General features: G+C 30.5%; 2 protein-coding genes across 3 annotated transcripts; both read left to right on the top strand.

Moving 5' to 3' along the window:
* Positions 1-2,284: 2,284 nt before the first annotated feature.
* Positions 2,285-3,548, top strand: LOC129306779 (stress-induced protein KIN2-like). Its single transcript, XM_054947509.1, has 3 exons — positions 2,285-2,396; positions 3,052-3,120; positions 3,283-3,548. The coding sequence occupies exons 1-3, from the start codon at positions 2,337-2,339 to the stop codon at positions 3,361-3,363; spliced, it is 210 nt and encodes a 69-aa protein (XP_054803484.1). The 5' UTR covers positions 2,285-2,336; the 3' UTR covers positions 3,364-3,548.
* Positions 3,549-6,145: 2,597 nt separating this feature from the next.
* Positions 6,146-8,443, top strand: LOC129306534 (pentatricopeptide repeat-containing protein At3g02490, mitochondrial-like). 2 transcript variants are annotated; one of them, XM_054947197.1, is made up of 2 exons: positions 6,214-6,325; positions 6,541-8,443. In XM_054947197.1, exon 2 carries the CDS (start codon positions 6,599-6,601, stop codon positions 8,222-8,224), a length of 1,626 nt encoding a protein of 541 aa, XP_054803172.1. In that variant the 5' UTR covers positions 6,214-6,325; positions 6,541-6,598; the 3' UTR covers positions 8,225-8,443. The 2 variants fall into 2 exon arrangements, with proteins under 2 accessions (XP_054803162.1, XP_054803172.1); XM_054947187.1 differs by having other exon boundaries at positions 6,146-8,443.
* Positions 8,444-17,406: the final 8,963 nt, after the last annotated feature.

Raw genomic sequence — 17,406 nt, 5'->3', positions numbered from 1 at the left:
TTCTTCGATCGCCAAACACAATCCACACAGTGCTCCCCCACAATTCCGCCGTAATCACAGAGTACATGCCCAACCTTTTTGTGAATCTCCCAATCCACTCTCCGTGTTCGCCCAAGTGCCTTCCATACTCTTTGTGCCTCCAGTCGCTCAGCACATGCACATGATACATTCATTCTCACTAGTACACCTGCAACATAATGGAGATCCACTCAATAATCTAGATCTCCTCACAAAAGTAAGCAACCTATATCATGAGCCACCAACCACCAAAAGACCTGAACTCTCTTAGGTCCCTTCTACTGCCAAATCTTCTTCCAGACCTTCTCACTCTCAATATTCAAATCCTCACTGATCTTCTTATACATATCAGCCACTACATAAGCCTTCCCCATAGACCACTTCCACCTAATCTCATCACAGCCATTTCCACAATCAGGTGACACTGTTGCACGAACGTAACTTCCTCATATAAGCATCGTCTAAATAATCCTTCAAATATAATAATTCCCATTCTCCATATTCATTCACAAGGTCACTAACTCTACAATTCACCAATCTCCCTTCTAGCCTCCTTATACACCCCTCATACAAAGGCCCCCCATTATCCAACCATGTATCAAACCAGAAGCTCTCCTCCTCAACACTCCCATGCCCCACTATCAACAATTTTTGGCCAAAATTTTCTACAACTGAATCTGTATCTTTTGCAAGCAACAGCATCTTTAAATAAATCTTCCGGTTTCCCATATTTCTCACGCAAAACAATTGAGCAAAGATTATTAGGTTTTGGTAAAACATTCCATCCTACCGTCCCTAGCAAAGCCTCATTCATCACACGAGTCTCCTTCAACCCAAAACCTCCCACCTCCTTGGGATAACACATCACTTCCCAACTCGATGAATGAATTTTCCTCTTCTCCTCTGTTGATCCACACACAAAATCTCGTTGTAACTTACAAATACTAACAGGCAATTTTTCATTTTGCATATGATAACTGGCCATCTGAGAGGTGATAGATTGAACTAAAGTGAGCCTTCCAGCAAGAGATAAAGTCTGCCTTTTCCAACTACTTAGTTTCCCCTGCACTTTATCTACAAGAAACTGAAACTTCTTCTGAAATTTACTCCTCCCATTCGTAATGCAAGCACCCTAGTGCCTACCTAATTCATCCTTCCTCTGAAATCCCCAACAGTCACATATTTCTTTTTGCATCTAGTGATCATTAGTGATGAGTGCACATTTGTAATTTTAAATGTATCTACCTACTATATGAAAATAAAATTGAAGTGAATTAAAGTTTTATGTTGCGACTCACGTTTCATGATTGCAAATTGAGATCTTAGTATATGTTTTGGTGGCTTTTAACACGAAACCAAATACGTTGTCTAGTATTCCAGTGAAATCACAAAAATCTTTTTATTAGAGAAAAAAGGAAACAAATTTTTTATAAAGGGCATGGTATTATTATTATTATTTTTTGTATGGTCATAGACATTTTCCACAATGGTACAGATGTGTTTAGTCTAATCAAATAATCAAAACATCTAATAATATGAACAATATCATTACTAAATAATGCTCATTTGAAAATATTTAGTATTAAACCTAAAATAGTTCTCTCAAATAAATTTAAGAGAAGTTTTTCTTAGATTTTTTTTTGAGAGAAATTCTCTTAGATTTTGTTGAGAGAAATATTTTGTCTTGAATTATTCTAAGAGAAATTGTTTCTCCTAAACAAATATGAGAAAAAAAAATTTCTTCAAAATTTTTACTCACTTTTATCAAGAGAAATCTCTCTTCTCTCAATTTTTTTATTTTCTTTTTGAATAATTTCATGAGAAATATACTACTTTATCGTAATGTTACAAATCTATTACAAATTATTTATTTTGTGTATTTCATAATATCCCGTGTGCCCGTGTGAGTGCATAGTTCAAACTTATCTGTTTTTTTCCCCTAAAAAAAATAACTTTAGGCAATAATACATTTACCATATATGGAAAACAATAAAATGTTATCATAGGTTTGATTAAATTGCCACATATTGAGGGTCTTGTACGGAGGCTATACTTAACATGCAATTATTAATTAATTAATTATCAAACCTAGATCTCACGTTGCAAGATCATAATATATTGTGGTCAACGATCATATAAATGGGATTTCCTAAAGAGAAGCATCATCACAAATATTATGGTCTTAAGTCCGAAAGTGATGCTCTAATACAATGACTCTCTATATAAATGAGTGCCTCATCCTCAACGTTAATCACCATTAATTCAAGCTTAAAAACTCTCTAATCTTCTTCCTCTTTTTTAACTATCCACCAAAGAAAATGGATTCAAGTAGCGAGAAGATAAGCTACAATGCTGGCCAAGCCAAAGGCCAAGCTCAGGTATATATATTAAGATTTGGATTTGAATTTGAGTAAAATGTACCATTTGAATTCATAGAAATTAAGGTTGTCTTGTTTGGATACAACTCATCCCTTTTGAAAAGTATTCTTGACATATCATCTGAATGTAAATATTCTTTGAATATTTATTGTGTTGATATGAAAGTCTATTTAAGATTATTGATAATTCATTTGGCAAATGTAGTTTTTGGTAGCTTTTAACTTTTGAAATCTGGATTGAAGTTAATTTCAATTTACTCCCATATTATCTAAACAATTTTTTTAGTTTATTGAATTGATATTTGAAAAAATAAATTCCAAAATAAATGTACTATTATACCTTTACTAAACTGAAAATTAAACACACACTTTTTCCAATTCCATATTTTATTACAATTATTTTGTAATTTTAAATACCCCATATGCCTTAGTTGTTTGAAATAAACGTTCGACGCTTTAACCATCTTGTTTCCTTCATGTTTTCATTTTTCATCTTCCTCTCATTGTGGTCTTCAAATTTGATTTTTTTTTATTATCCAAACAAAAAGTTTTAAATACATTAATTTCATGTGAGATTTTAAATATAAAATCTAAATCTAAATCCTACTACTAGTGCACACACTTATGATTAAATGTTTGTGTGAATGTATTATAGGAAAAGGCTGGTTCTTTGATGGATAAAGCTAGCGATGCTGCTCAGGCTGCTAAAGAATCCCTTCAGCAGGTTTATATCTATCTCTGATTCTCTTCTTCTTCTTTTTTGTTGGATTAATTTCCTTTACTTTACGTGTCAATATATTGTTGGCTTAATTTCAACACTAGGCATAATTAATCCCCTAATTAACATTTAAATTGATTGTGATTCATGGCTCTGTAAATTTTGAAGGCTGGTCAGCAGATGATGGAGAAAGCACAAGGTGCGGCTGATGCAGTGAAGGATGCAACTGGGATCAACAAGAAGAACTAATTAATTAATTAATTAATTGATGAAAGAGGGATTAACATTAATTAATCCTCTAAGTTTGATTATTTACGTTGTTGCTAATTAATTTTGGGTTTCATAATATATAGGGCATTAATCATATGTAATTTTGATGCTCTAGTTTTTTTTTTTAAGTTCTCTTTTTGTTTAGTAACGTTATTCCTACTGCAAAAATATAATTGGGAGACATTTTATGAACTATTTAGTAACTCTTCTTGTTTAGAAAGAGAGTTATTACGTCCATTAATTGGACTTTTCCTCTTTAATTCTTTGTTTATTTTTGTTGCCTTTTTATAATTAAAGTATGCACCCAACATATGAAGTATACCAAATATATACACGTCTAATTTTCCCTTTTCAATTTTATTTTTTTAAAAAAGACTGTTTCGTATACCAAATATAACACAAATTTTTAAAACTAACATGAGCACTCAAAATTCATTAATTCAACTTCAAAACGCAAAATGGTATGAACATGTTTTTTAGATTACCTAACTTGTATAGCTATCAATATATGTACTTCACTAAAAACAAATCTTACTATTATTTTAATGTGGCTATAACGTTTTTTTTAAGTTATAACCTGGAATAATTTTAGGGCTTAATTTAATGATTTAAAAATGAAAATAAATGTATAAATGTTAAATGTATAAAAAGGTTTTAAATATCTTATCTAACATATCTTATAATTATCCTTTAAATGACTTCATGCTTAAACAATCATCGTTTCATATAGATTATATTTTCCACACTTGCATAATTAAAAATTAATACTCAGATATCGAACAATTATTAATTTAATAGTGTTACATTTTTATATAAATAAATATTTCTATTAATTGGTGATTGGAAATGTAAAAATTTCCATTTATTGACCTATTATTAAAAGAGTTTCACTACTTGTAACTAGTTCCTGCCTTTTTTTTATTTACTTGTCCTGATTTGAATTTTCAATTTGTCCCACAATATATACCCAGATGGAGATAATTAAGATTTAAAATGGTGTGATATTAAATGGAGAGCAAAACTAGAGAAGAAGAAAAGAATTCTTCCTACATTGTAGATGTATTTTGCTTTTTCCTTAGTTTGTGTATTTTTCAAATTGTCCCTGCATAAATTAATTTTTTAACAAAAATGTCCTTAATTACTCTACATTTAATCAATTAGGTGAAAAGAAATTATGAGAAAGGTCTGATAATTTTTAGTTTAATTTAGAAAAAATGATATAAATTGTTGAGAAATTTAATGCAATTAGTTAAATTAATTAATTTTCTTAATTCTCATAAATTAATTAAAAAGGTAGTATATATAAGATCACAAGAAGTAGTTATGTAAGAGCTTGGATTTAGTAAGTTCAGAAATTCTCTGAAAATGATTAATAAAGTTTTTGAAAGATTTTTTTATTTTAAAATTATCCCTGAAAAAGTAATACTTCTCACTTTAATCTTTTAAATAATCTAAATTTTCCATCTTCAAGGTGATAACAGGTAACACACACACACACACACATTTGTTGTATAGAAGTTAACATCCAATGCAGCAAAGAGTTACAAATAGTTTATCCAAAGAATCATTTGATTTTTTTTATGGAAATAATCATTTAAATTTTAAAATAAATAGTTTAATGACTGAGTTGAATTTTAAATGGTCATTTGAGAGAAAGATCGATTTTTAGACGTAGATTATTAATTTTATATTTTTTATTTGTTGAAGTTGTCAATCTTGATTGCAGGAATCGATTGAGTAAAAAGTAACTTCTGATTGAGACGGAGACAAACTTTGGAACTATGACATTATCATTCAATTAAATTGATTATAATGGAAGTGTAAAAGTTTCGAGACTAGACTAAACTAACGAGTAGTGATTTATTTTTTGGTGCCTTTTGTAAAACATCTCATCAAAGCCTAGGCACTTTTGGGTCAAGAAAAAAGCCTAAGGGCTCACGTTAAAATAATTAATTATTTATTATTAAATTATACTCTCTCTATTTAAAAATATAAATTTTTTATTTTTTGGATTTTATTTAACATGTTATTTTAAAAGCTGAATGCAACACTTATTAATTGGCTTTCTATTACACCCTTATTTATAATCTCAATATGTTATTTAGAAGTACATTTTTTTCTTTTGTTTTCTTTTTATTAATTATGAAATGAATCAAAGCCAAATTTAGAAATGTAAAAAGAATTCTATCATAACAATTAATTTCTTAATATATGTGCCAAAACCTTAAAAGACATATATTTTGAAAAGGTGGGGGGAAATATGATTAAAATGGAACAAGACCCGAAACCAATGATGATTAGGTTTAATGAAAGTGATTAATTTTTTATAATATAATGAACTAAAGTTCAAATTTTGTTTAAGACAAGTGTTCACATTAAATATTTAAATGCATCTTGAATATAATTACCTCCAATATAAAGAAAATAAGTAAACCAAAAAAAGAAAAAAAGAACAAGACACATTTTGTTACTGTTCAATATAGAATAGATTTTTTTTTTAACCAACATTCAATATAGAATTATTTAGGTGTTTTTATGTTTGTTCTTGTTGAAAAGTGTTTCTCTATAAAAAAAAAAAAACATAATTCACATGTTAAGTCGCATGATTAAAATAGGCCCAAGAACCCATATATTTAAAGAGGAAGTTTAATTGGGTCCAGAGGTTAATTGGACAGAAAGGTCCAAAAACGAAAATATGGCCCAATCATGTTCCTCATTTCAAAATACGACAAAAATCCGAATCGAGCAGAATTGTAAAACCCTACTCCTCTCACCTTTCTCGTTCTCCATTCACTCCAATCCCGTACCTTTCCATTTCTTCCCGAGTTAGCCTCAAATCCTGTTCTCATCGATGAAGAATCAATGGCGTGTTCTTCTTCTTCGTGCTCAACATCGCACAGGCATTTACGCTTCCAATCACTTCTTGCAACCTCAGTTTCAGGTACACCTCAACCCGAATCTGCAATCACTTCGCTCTGTCACTTCGCATCTGCATTCCCACTCTGTTCACAGCCAAGTTACCTTACCTTCTTCTGGTTCACTTGATTTATTAAACCCTATAAGCACCACTACTCGTAGTTTCTCTTCCGAGACTGCTATTGAGCAGAATGAATCGGATCACGTTGTTATTGCTGCTGATATATTCTCGAAACCCAGGGACTTCGATGATATTAAGAAAGAAATTGAACTGAACAATATCGTGATTAATCATGATATGGTGCTGAAGCTTTTATGGAAGCTTGGTTCCAGCCCTGATGCTGCTAGGAGGTTTTTTGACTGGGTTTTGGAGAGTGATTGTGGGAGGTTGAGCTCTAAATCTTATAACATGATATTATGTATTTTGGGAACCAGTGGTTTCGTTAATGAGTTCTGGGACATGGTTGATGTTATGAAGAAAAAGGGTTATGGGGTATCAAAAGATGTACGCGATAAAGTCATGGAAAGCTTCGAAGAGAGTAGAAGGAATGGTGATATTGAGAAGTTGAAAGCTTTGTTTGCATCAGGATCTATTGATAATTCACCTGAGAAGATGTGCTCAAGGGTCGGAAAAATTGTGAGGCATGATGTGTGGAGTGATGACGTTGAAAAGAAAATCTTGGACTTGAACATTGTGTTTTCGAGTGATATGGTTAAATCGATTCTGGATGGTCTTGGTACAGATCCAAATAAGGCCCTGATATTTTTCAGGTGGGTAGAGGAGAGTGGGCAGTTTAAACATGACGGCTGCACCTATAATGCGATGGCCAGGGTATTAGGAAGGGAAGATACAATTGATAGGTTTTGGAAACTTGTTCATGAAATGAGGAACAAAGGGAATGAAATGGAATCAGAAACACATGATAAGGTTTTAGGACGGTTTTGTAAACGGAGAATGATTAAGGATGCTGTTGACTTGTATGAATTTGCTATGGCTGGGGCAAACAAACCTTCACGTGAATGCTGTACCTTTCTGTTGAAGAAAATTGTGGTCGGCAAGCAGTTTGATATGCCTTTGTTTTCGAGGGTTGTGAGGGCTTATACAGGAAGTGGGAATGCGTTGACAAGTTATATTGTTGATTCCATCTTGAAGTCTTTGACCACTGTTGGCAGGTCTAGGGAGTGTAATCAGGTTTTGAAAGCACTGGAAGAGGGTGGAGTTGTGTTGACTGGTAATTTACAGAGTAAGATTGCTTTTCGTCTTAGTGCTTCTGGTCACAAGGAAGAAGCTTCAGAATTTATGAAAAACATTGAAGCATCTGGATCTAATCTGGATCACAAGGCATGGGAATCCTTAATTGAGGGGCACTGTCTTTTTGGGAACCTTGATAAAGCTTTTGATTCTTTTCAAAAGATGGTTGAGAAAGAGGGTGTCACTTCTGCAGGCTATAGTTTCCATATGTTAATGAATGCATATTGCCAAAAGAACAGGGCAATTGATGCTTGCAAGATTCTCTGCCAATTGGTGAGGGAACAACAGTTAGAGCCCCGGCATTCTACTTACAAGTCTCTGATAACTAACCTATTGGTTCAGGGAGGATTTACAGATGCCGTAAATATTTTGGGTTTAATGCGAAGTCATGGGTTCCCACCTTTTATTGATCCATTTATTGAACATGTATCAAAGTGTGGAACCGGATCTGATGCTATTCTGTTTCTCAGGGGCATGACTTCAAAGTATTTTCCATCTACATTTGTTTTTCTCCGTATGTTCGATGCCTTTTCCAAGCATGGAAGGTATGAAGAAGCTCACAACCTCCTTTCCAAATGTCCAAGTCACATCCGTAACAATGCTGATGTCTTGAATTTCTTTTATTCCATGAGGTCTAAAGTAGGTGATTCTTCTGGTACGTTGGCTGCTTAAGCTTGTAGGAATGTATCTCATATTGTACTCTTTTGAAGAAGGCTGTTGAAAAATTTTTGGATATCTATTCTTTAGCGCTTGATCTGAAATCACTGATTTGTGGGATTTTAGATATGACAAATAACCAAAATACGTCACATTACTAGGCTTCCCTGTGCAATTTGTATTTCTCACCTGTATTACCACATAATTTCATTATCTTAAGGGCGTTTTTTGATATTTGCTGCTCATTGAGATATACATCTTAGGCTTTTCATCTATCCGATTGACTTTTCATTATCCTGTGCTCCAATGTGTTCTCAAAAATCTAAACTGATGTCTCTTGGCCTTTGCGAACAAGATTTTCACACCTATTGTGTAACTTGGGAATTTTGGGTTAAATCATCTTGTAAGCTCATGTTACGCAGAATAAATAGGCTATGGCCTTTTCTTTCCACCCTGTAGAATACTTGCTACTAGATTTCATGGCGAGTTGATGGAGTTGCTAAGCATAAAAGTATTAATATTATATATTGGAAAGTTAAAGCTTACAAAATTAAGTTGAAGATGGTGTGTGGGAAATACGAAATTAAGCGTGTTCGTAAAACAAATTATTCAACGAACAGTGTTCACATGCGCAGGCTTGTTAAAGGTTTATATGGGTGTAGATTTTGTTTGTCATCATGTTGATATTGGTTCTGGTCTTATATGCCATTTGACAATAAAGAATATTTATGATGCCTTACTTTTTTGGGAGCATTACATTCAGGTTTCACATAAAAAAATTAATTATTATAAGGTTCATTAACAATTGAATTAAGGAAATTAACAACACAATCAGTTATCAATCTTTTTAATTTATTTGTTATTGAATCTTGTAATAATTAATTTTTTTGTATGAGATTTTAATATAATTCTTCTTACTTTTCTTAAGTACTCCGTTACCTAGAGAGTGCAAGTAAATCTAGGATGCCATGGCGTTACCTAGAGAGTGCAAGTAAATCTAGGATGCCATGGCGTTATTCACTTTGTTATAGGATCAATTAAGATTTCGTGGTAATTTTTTTTTAATTTCCTTCAAAAAAACCAAGAAAATTGGACTTGGCTTATGACTTTGACATGCTTGATTTTTTTTTCTCTGAGTGCCTTTTCATTTGTCAAGCCAAACATGAATTTCTTACCAAATATGGAATAGTATTGTTATTAAATGCTCCCATATAAATATAGCATTAAAATTTGGGTTAACTTAATCGGTTGAATTGATAAATTGTTAAATTTTACCTTAATTAGTTTAATGAAATATTTTATTTATGATTGGTTTACTCACGCAGTTTTAACTATTAATTTTTGGATGAATATATTGGTCTATTCCATTTTCAGTACCTTACAAAATCATTTAAAAGTTAAAACTTGTGTGGGGAGTTTCTCTCAGGCAACATGAAGGGGTTTCGTGAATGGGCTTTGATTAGCCCAAATGAATAAAAAAAAAAGAAGAGGATAAAGCATGAGTCAGCTTTTGTTTCGCTTTTTTATCTCTTTCTCTATTATTATTTTTTTTTTTAAAGGCTAAAGCTTGGCTCAATTTGCAAGTTTATGTCTTCTTCGTAAATTAGGGGTTAACCTTAGGTGATGAAGGCAAGGTTTTTCTTGCTCTATAAAAGATGACATTTTGGCAAGCAAAATTTCACATTACTAGAGAGTGCATACTAAGAGTTTGAACCAAAGATCACTAATTAAACTATCATTTACTCTTAATATGTCTATCAACTGAGCAGTTATTTAGGTTTTGTTTGGTTTCTATTTATTTTTTGTTTTTAAAAATTATTCTGTAATATAATTTTTAAAAACAAAATAAAATGAATATTTGTTTGGTTATGTTAATTTAAAAATTGTTTTAAAATTAAAAATAAATTGATAGTAATAATTATAGGCGGCTAATAGTGATGATTTATAATAGAAATTAGTCAAAATAATTGTAATTTTTAATGTTTCTTTTTTTGTTTTTAAAAACAAAAAATGACAATAGTTTCAAAAATAATTAAAATAAAAATACTTAACCAAACAAGTTTTTAAATTTTTTTATTTTTAAAAACAAAACAGTTTTAAAAAACAGAAAACAAACAAACCTAAGAGTATGATCTATCAACCGAGCTATATGCTTATTTATTTATAAACTCTCACACACTTAATAAGAAGGAAACATCCAACAAGGCTTACCTATCAACTTGAAGGCCATATCACGGACTGTTAGAGTGGAAAACTAGTGAGAAATTAATTTTATAACTGAAAGATAATTGTTATGTTCATATTAAAAAAAAATAAAAAAGACGCCTTTAGATTCCATTCACATGTTCAAATTTGGAAGATATTCACATTTTGTAAAACATACATAAACTTATAAAGAAATCCCCGATCCTAATATATTAGCCAATGTTTGATACTTGCAAAAGCATTTTTGGGAAAGAAAACATGAAATGTACCAAGAAAGAAAATAAGAGATATAGGTATATCTCTTTTTCTTATTTTCTTTTTAGGAAACACTTTTCTACTCAATTAATTGCCAGTAAAAATATATCCTAAACATAACTTATTTAAGATTGGTGTGAATTTTTTTGATCTTATTTTGAGATTGAGAAGCAATTTGCTTTTGTTCCCCTTATTTCAACTTGCCATTTTATTATGACTTATTTTGTTACCAATTGTAAATATGCCTAAAAGAAAGATGAATTGAACTAATTAAAATTTTGACAAATAACATTTAAATTAAATGAGATAAGAGAAGGAATGATATCATCAAATATACTGAGAGTGAAAGAGAGAGAGAGAGAGGGGAGAGGAAAGAGAGAAGTGCACGAGTATTTATATTAGTTCAATTCCAACCATTCAAGCCTACATCTAGCTCTCAAGCTTCACTTTATATTTTTTCATTAAGTCTACTAAGATTTATCTAGGCCTTTGGTCGTCTCACTAAAATCCCAAACAATAAGTTTAAATTACTTTTCTTTATAAAAGTAATGATTAGCCCTCCTTAAGTAGTTAAGTTCCCCAAAATTAAGTCCTCTATTCTCATATATGAAAAATAGAAATAAACAAAATAAGTTTATAAAGTGAACTACTATGATGAAGACTCTTTTAAATAGTTGATTTACAATTAATGGAGTGCAAATATAATAAATGGAATAACAAAAAATTGATAAGCAATGAATAAGATAGTTCGTGCAATTAACACTTTTGCATCTATCTTCATCAATGAGTGTATTTATGTTTAAAGAGGTTGAAAGATTTGTTAGACTTATTAAACTAGTTGTTGGAGTGTTGAGCTTCTTTCTTGTGTGTTTTTTTAGAAATGAAGGTGTTGCACAATACTTTAGAGTGGAGTTTCTTGCTTACGGCAATAAAGGTTAAAAACAACTAAATGCATGTAAGATCAATAAGAAGACTTGCACAACTCTTAAAAGTGAATTTAAAGGATTAAATCAAAGAAGCGAAGCTTAATGTGGAACGTGAAACAGAGCCTTGTAACTCAACCATAGTACCGATAGTGAAGGAATAGTACTAGAAGTGACAATGTAAAACACATTGAAGACAAAAATACGAGTAATGTAAACTTCAATATAGGTAGAAAGCATAATACCAGTTGTGATGAAATACAATAGGTAGAGTCCTAAAAGATTTGAACAAGAAACAATAGGGGAAGTGTTTATTTAATATGGGTAGTGATTTAATATCAGTAGTGTCAAGCAAATGAAGAACAAGTCCCTCTAAGTTGAATACTAGTAAAATGAGTCTAATACCCTAAGTGATTTTTTATCATAAGAAAGCTTAATATCGGTCAAGGCCTTACTACCCAAAGTAATAGGATGCAAAAATATTTAAGCCTTGAAAAGAGTATCGGTATTGTCAAGAACACTACCCATAGAAATAAGAGTAAATCAAAGGCTTAGAATATAAGGGATTCATATCAATATTGATAGTATTAACACAGTACCAACAGTGATACTTAAAAAACTAAAAATTAGAGATCAAGAACCTATTTAAAAACTTATTTTGAGAATAGTTTCTATTCTTCAAAACAAAATAATAAAAAAATTTGTTTGGTAACATATTTTTAAAAAGTATTTTGGAGAATAAAAAATAAAATATTATTCTGGAGAATACAAAAATGAAAAAAACTTTTAGATGTTCTGTGATTATTATTCTAAAAATAAAAAAAAATGAAAAAAACTTATTTTTATTTTTTATTTTTTGTTCTCAAAACATGTTCTATAAAACACCAATTCTCAAAACAATAAAATAAAAACAGTTTCAAACAGTCCCTAAATCTTAGAAACATGTTTTTATCTCAAATTCATTTTCTTTAAAAAAATAGATATCTTTTAAATAAAATCTTCTTTACTTTGTTGTTGTCAAAATCAGAGTTCAATGCCAATGACTTTTGGCAATTGAAAAAAAAAATAAAATAAAGAAAAGCAAGATAAAAATGGCTGAAGGCATAAAGATGCAAATGAGCATATATATGCGCGCATGAAGCAACCCAAATTCTATTATTAATTCAAAGAAAGACCAAAAATATCTTAAATAATAATTACATGTATCTATGTATATATATTGCATGCTTGGTTGGTTTCACCACTGAACAATAATAGCATGGAATAATTATCTGGTCCTTTTTGGTTTGGACGTAGTGGTAAGTGGATACAGAGAAAATGATGTATCAAGAACCCAACTTGTTCTTTCGTTGCTAAATATTGTTCCTTTTGTGACATAATAATGAATAACAATGCTATATATATACATATATAGAATGCTAGCTAGACTATTTTGAAACTCATTGTTGTGGCGGAGTGGGTGGAAGGAGACTTGTCAATGAACAAAAAGTAAAGAGATATGAATATAGTTGAATTGTATGTGTGGAAGTTCTTGGCAATATTCGTTGAAGAACATTATATGATGTTACATCAAAGCAATATGTGTTGTCGTGAGCATCACAAGTGGTGGAAGAGTGCTTGTGTTGGAGGTTTCTGCAGAAGTAGGGACCTCTGCTTAATTGGTTTATTTAATTGCAGCTTAGCTATTTTCATGCAGAGAGAAACTAAGTGGTAGTGAGAGAAACACACACACACACACACAAGACAACAAGCTGAGTTCTTACACATAATGAGACAAATGTTGTATAAGCAATCATCTCGTGATGATTAAGTGGCTGGCTGCATATAGTCCCATATTTGATTCCCATGTCTCTTTCTGGCTTAATATTCAAACGCATAACAACACAATCACAGTAAATATATATTACTCAACCACACACATATATATATATGCATAAACTCCTGTAGCTCTCCCCCACCCCCCTCTCACTCACTCACTCACACTGAGATTGAACTGAGGCCAAAGACTGTCATTGAAAGGATGGAGAATCCAGATGGCCCAAAGTAGCAACAATAATTGAGGTGTGCTATATACACTACTATGAAAAAAAGCTTATGCGAGCGCTTCTTTTTACATACAAGAATGCTTCAAAAACGCTATGCATCTAGGCATTCTCACATAAGCGTTCTAATAAAAGCATTCTCGTAGGCTTTTTTTAGTAGTGATATTAACTTAAAATCTTAAATTAAACAGTGAGCTTGAGTCCTTTACTTATATGCCTATTCTTTTTTTTTTTTGAACGAATACTTATATGCCTACTCTTTGTTATTCAAATTTTATTCGAGGCAGGACTTATCTACTCTCAGCTCTCATGTCACTTCGTTTATGTTATGCATTCATGGCTGGAACTCTATATGATATGTGTCAATCAATATGCCTCAAATAAGCCTAATACAACTCATTCTAAGTTGTGTGTGTGTGAGTGCGCGTGAGAACTACTCTAACTAGTAAGTATTGATTTGAATGATATAGGGTTTTTAAATAAAAACATCAAGTTCAAATATCTTAAATTAGAAAAATTTATCTTCTGACTTCATTAATAGAAATCCAATATAATTTTTGGAGATATAATCAACAGTAACATAGAAATAATTTTTGGATATATATATATATATATCAGGCACTCAAACCCTCTTGTTCTCTTCTCATCTTCATTTATGCTATCTCCCTGTTTTCATTGTCATTGAATGTGAAATTTTTTATACTAATTAAAGAAAAGATTTTAAATATATGAATTTTAAATCTAAAATATAAATCTACCAATATAAACTCTACTTTAGTGAATTATAATTTAAAAGTTTTCCGTCCTCATTACACAAAATACAACCATAAGAACCAAAAAAAAAAATTGCAAGCAAGATTTACTAATTTATAAAGGAAAATCTCGTCAAATATATCACTTCAAGTGATGCAAGATTTACTAATTTATAAAGGAAAATCTATCACTTCAAGCGATGCAAGATTTACTAATTTATAAAGGAAAATCCCGTCAAATATATCACTTTAAGTGATTTGCTGCTCTACTTTTTTAGTGTAGTCCATTCATGGGTTAGGACTATTCAAGGCTCCTTCGATCAACGATATATTGAGTGTTCAGATCATTATAGGTTCTCGCAATGGCTTGCTCTGTGTTGAAATTTCTAATTTCAATGAAGTTCATTCAGGATATGAGGGTAGAAAAACGTTCGAAGTGGTAATATGTCTGACAATTTTTTTTCTTTTATAAATTGGTAAATCTTACTTGCGAATTTTTGTTTTGATGGTTACAAATTATAGAAGTGATAATGTCTTTTATTAATTTTTATTTAATTTTAATTCATTCTTTTTATTCTTTAATATAATTTCATTCCTCCAAATGGATCGAGAATATGTTTTTACAGAAAACCGAGTACATATGTAATACTTCATATCATCATAGTGTCACTAAACCAACAAGCCATTGACAAAATTTAGTGATGGGTTTAATCATGTGACAATTTTAAAAGCCTTTGCTTGAAATCAAAGTTTCAAATTAAAGTTTTCAACGACGAAAATATATATATATATATATATATATAAAACGTATTATTGCGGAACTTGATAGAATACCCAATCAATGTGTATCCTTTGACATTGTTATAAAAGTATCATTGGCTTGGTCTTTGTGATACAGGCAAGCCTCGCTCCAAAATAGTAATAATAATAATAATTTTCTTATGCTTTTTGTTGTTGCTGCTGTTGTTGTTTTCTTTTGTTTGTTGGGAAAAAATAATTAGTAATCATTTAATTAAAATTGATACTAATTGAATCATAGCTAAAATCAGCTTCAAATTTATGCATGCTGCAAATTATTAAAAGAGTGTTCTCACAATTTCAATATATTGAACTTTTAATTCCAATCTAAAGTGAAACATATTTATGAATGAAATCCATCTAAAAATAATTAACGTGGAATGAATAGAAAAGAAAATGTTAGCACGATTAATTAATCAGTATCTTGTATTGTTTCACTCCCAAAAAAGAAATTAGTATCTTATCTTGTAAGGTTTGACAAGATATTAAAGTCAAATGAAAGCACATATCGCTTAAGCTAGTGGAATTAAATAAAAAGAATTACGTCACACTGATGTATGCATGTAATTAAATAAGATATTGAGTTTGAATTTTATGAATTATAAAAAAATCACATTGTTATGAAAGTTATCTTCATTTATGTTTAATAGAACTTGATGAATTTGATCTCATAAAAAATAATGGATATGAAAACAAAACTTATAATTGTGCTTAATCTTGGCTCAATAGTATGCTAGGTTCTTCATATGAAATCTTGAATTGCGCATATATTATGTTTATTTACTCGTTGAGTTCTCAAATATACACTTTTAAGCAAAGAAAAAAAATTATATTCCAACATCATAGGTGTATTCATGTATCATTATTATTATTTGTGGATCACATGACAACGTATTAACTGAAAACTTTATGTTCAAATATCTAAACCTCAAAACCAGTAGCAGTAGGCAGTAGCTACTCAGCTGAATTATTTCAAATAGAGCAATTAAAAAAAGAAATAAAAATATTTAAAAGAAAAAGAAAAAGATGAAGATGAATTTAGATAAGGGCAAGGCAGAGATAGATGATGATGGTTTCATAGCAGCAGCATGTTAAAGAGGGAATGATATCCAAGGGACCAAAGATTGAATTATTGTGTAGGGCGTGCAAAAATACACACACATGATTGGATCCCTTATTCATCTTTTTAAAAAATGACCACTAGCTTCCACTCAATGCTTGGTGAAGGGTCTTGTCCCGACTTAATCAAAATTAATCCAAATTTCCATTAAGTTTTACCAACTTATTATGGGGCTTAAAATGTGATCAGGGCTCGAAATACCAAATACTTCACACAAAAAAGGGCATGAGATGCAAATTTTATTCTTGAAATTATTTTTTATAAAAATATCTTGTAATCTTGTATCATTGGTATTATATTTGAGTATTGTCAAATTTAATTAGACATAGTTCTCCAATTACAATTTTTTTCATCCACATTGTTCGCTTAACCCTGCTTAAGGAGCTGTTTTCACTTGGTTCAATCATTGTTGACATTTTTTTTATTTTAATAGGAATATAATGTAAATTGACAATAATTTTCTAGATTAATTTAAGTAAAATGATGTTTTGACTTTAAAAATAAAAATATTTTTATACAATTATATGATATTTATTATTTTCAACTAGTTTAATTGCCTCTCTATTATGCATGGTAATCCCCCCCCTACACACATAAAGTGAGTGTATGATACATAATTATTGAGTATTTGGAATCTTATGAAGACAGAAGTTAAAAACATATCAATCTTAAAAAAAGCAAAAGGAGATTAGTGGGAAAAAGAAAAAGCAGGAAAAATTGGGACAAGAGAAGATGTTGTTTTCTCTCTCAATCAAATAAACTTTATTGAACAAAGTTTGGTGCTTTAATGTCTTTGATCCATTGGACACAAATGAATCACTTTAACTTTGTTTGTCCAACTTCATCATCTTTTGTCACATTTTGCCGCCCCCTTATCCCAAATAATTAATTCGCTTTATTTTGTTTTCTTTTCGATCTGTTTTTGAAAACTAATTATCATATATAAATTCAGTCCAAAGAGATAATAAATTCAGTCCAAAGAGATAATAATAGTAATAATAAAAAAATCGAAGAATTTTGTTTAGTTAATGCTAACTAATATAAGAGATGGTAGTGCTTCTTCATTTTCACAAATAATAATAATCCTAATTATTCTTGGTAT

The sequence above is a fragment of the Prosopis cineraria genome, unplaced genomic scaffold (assembly GCF_029017545.1).
Source record: "Prosopis cineraria cultivar Desert tree isolate PC_DT_omini unplaced genomic scaffold, ASM2901754v1 PC1, whole genome shotgun sequence".
In the NCBI taxonomy this organism is placed as follows: domain Eukaryota; kingdom Viridiplantae; phylum Streptophyta; class Magnoliopsida; order Fabales; family Fabaceae; genus Prosopis; species Prosopis cineraria.
This window is presented reverse-complemented; position numbering and strand designations above follow the sequence as displayed.

Excerpts from the sequence above, each read along its gene's own strand:
- LOC129306534 (XM_054947187.1), top strand. The coding sequence starts at position 6,236 with ATGAAGAATCAATGGCGTGTTCTTCTTCTTCGTGCTCAACATCGCACA.
- LOC129306779 (XM_054947509.1), top strand. The coding sequence starts at position 2,337 with ATGGATTCAAGTAGCGAGAAGATAAGCTACAATGCTGGCCAAGCCAAA. Across the intron at positions 2,397-3,051 it reads AAGCCAAAGGCCAAGCTCAG|GAAAAGGCTGGTTCTTTGAT; the intron begins GTATATATATTA and ends AATGTATTATAG. Across the intron at positions 3,121-3,282 it reads CTAAAGAATCCCTTCAGCAG|GCTGGTCAGCAGATGATGGA; the intron begins GTTTATATCTAT and ends TAAATTTTGAAG.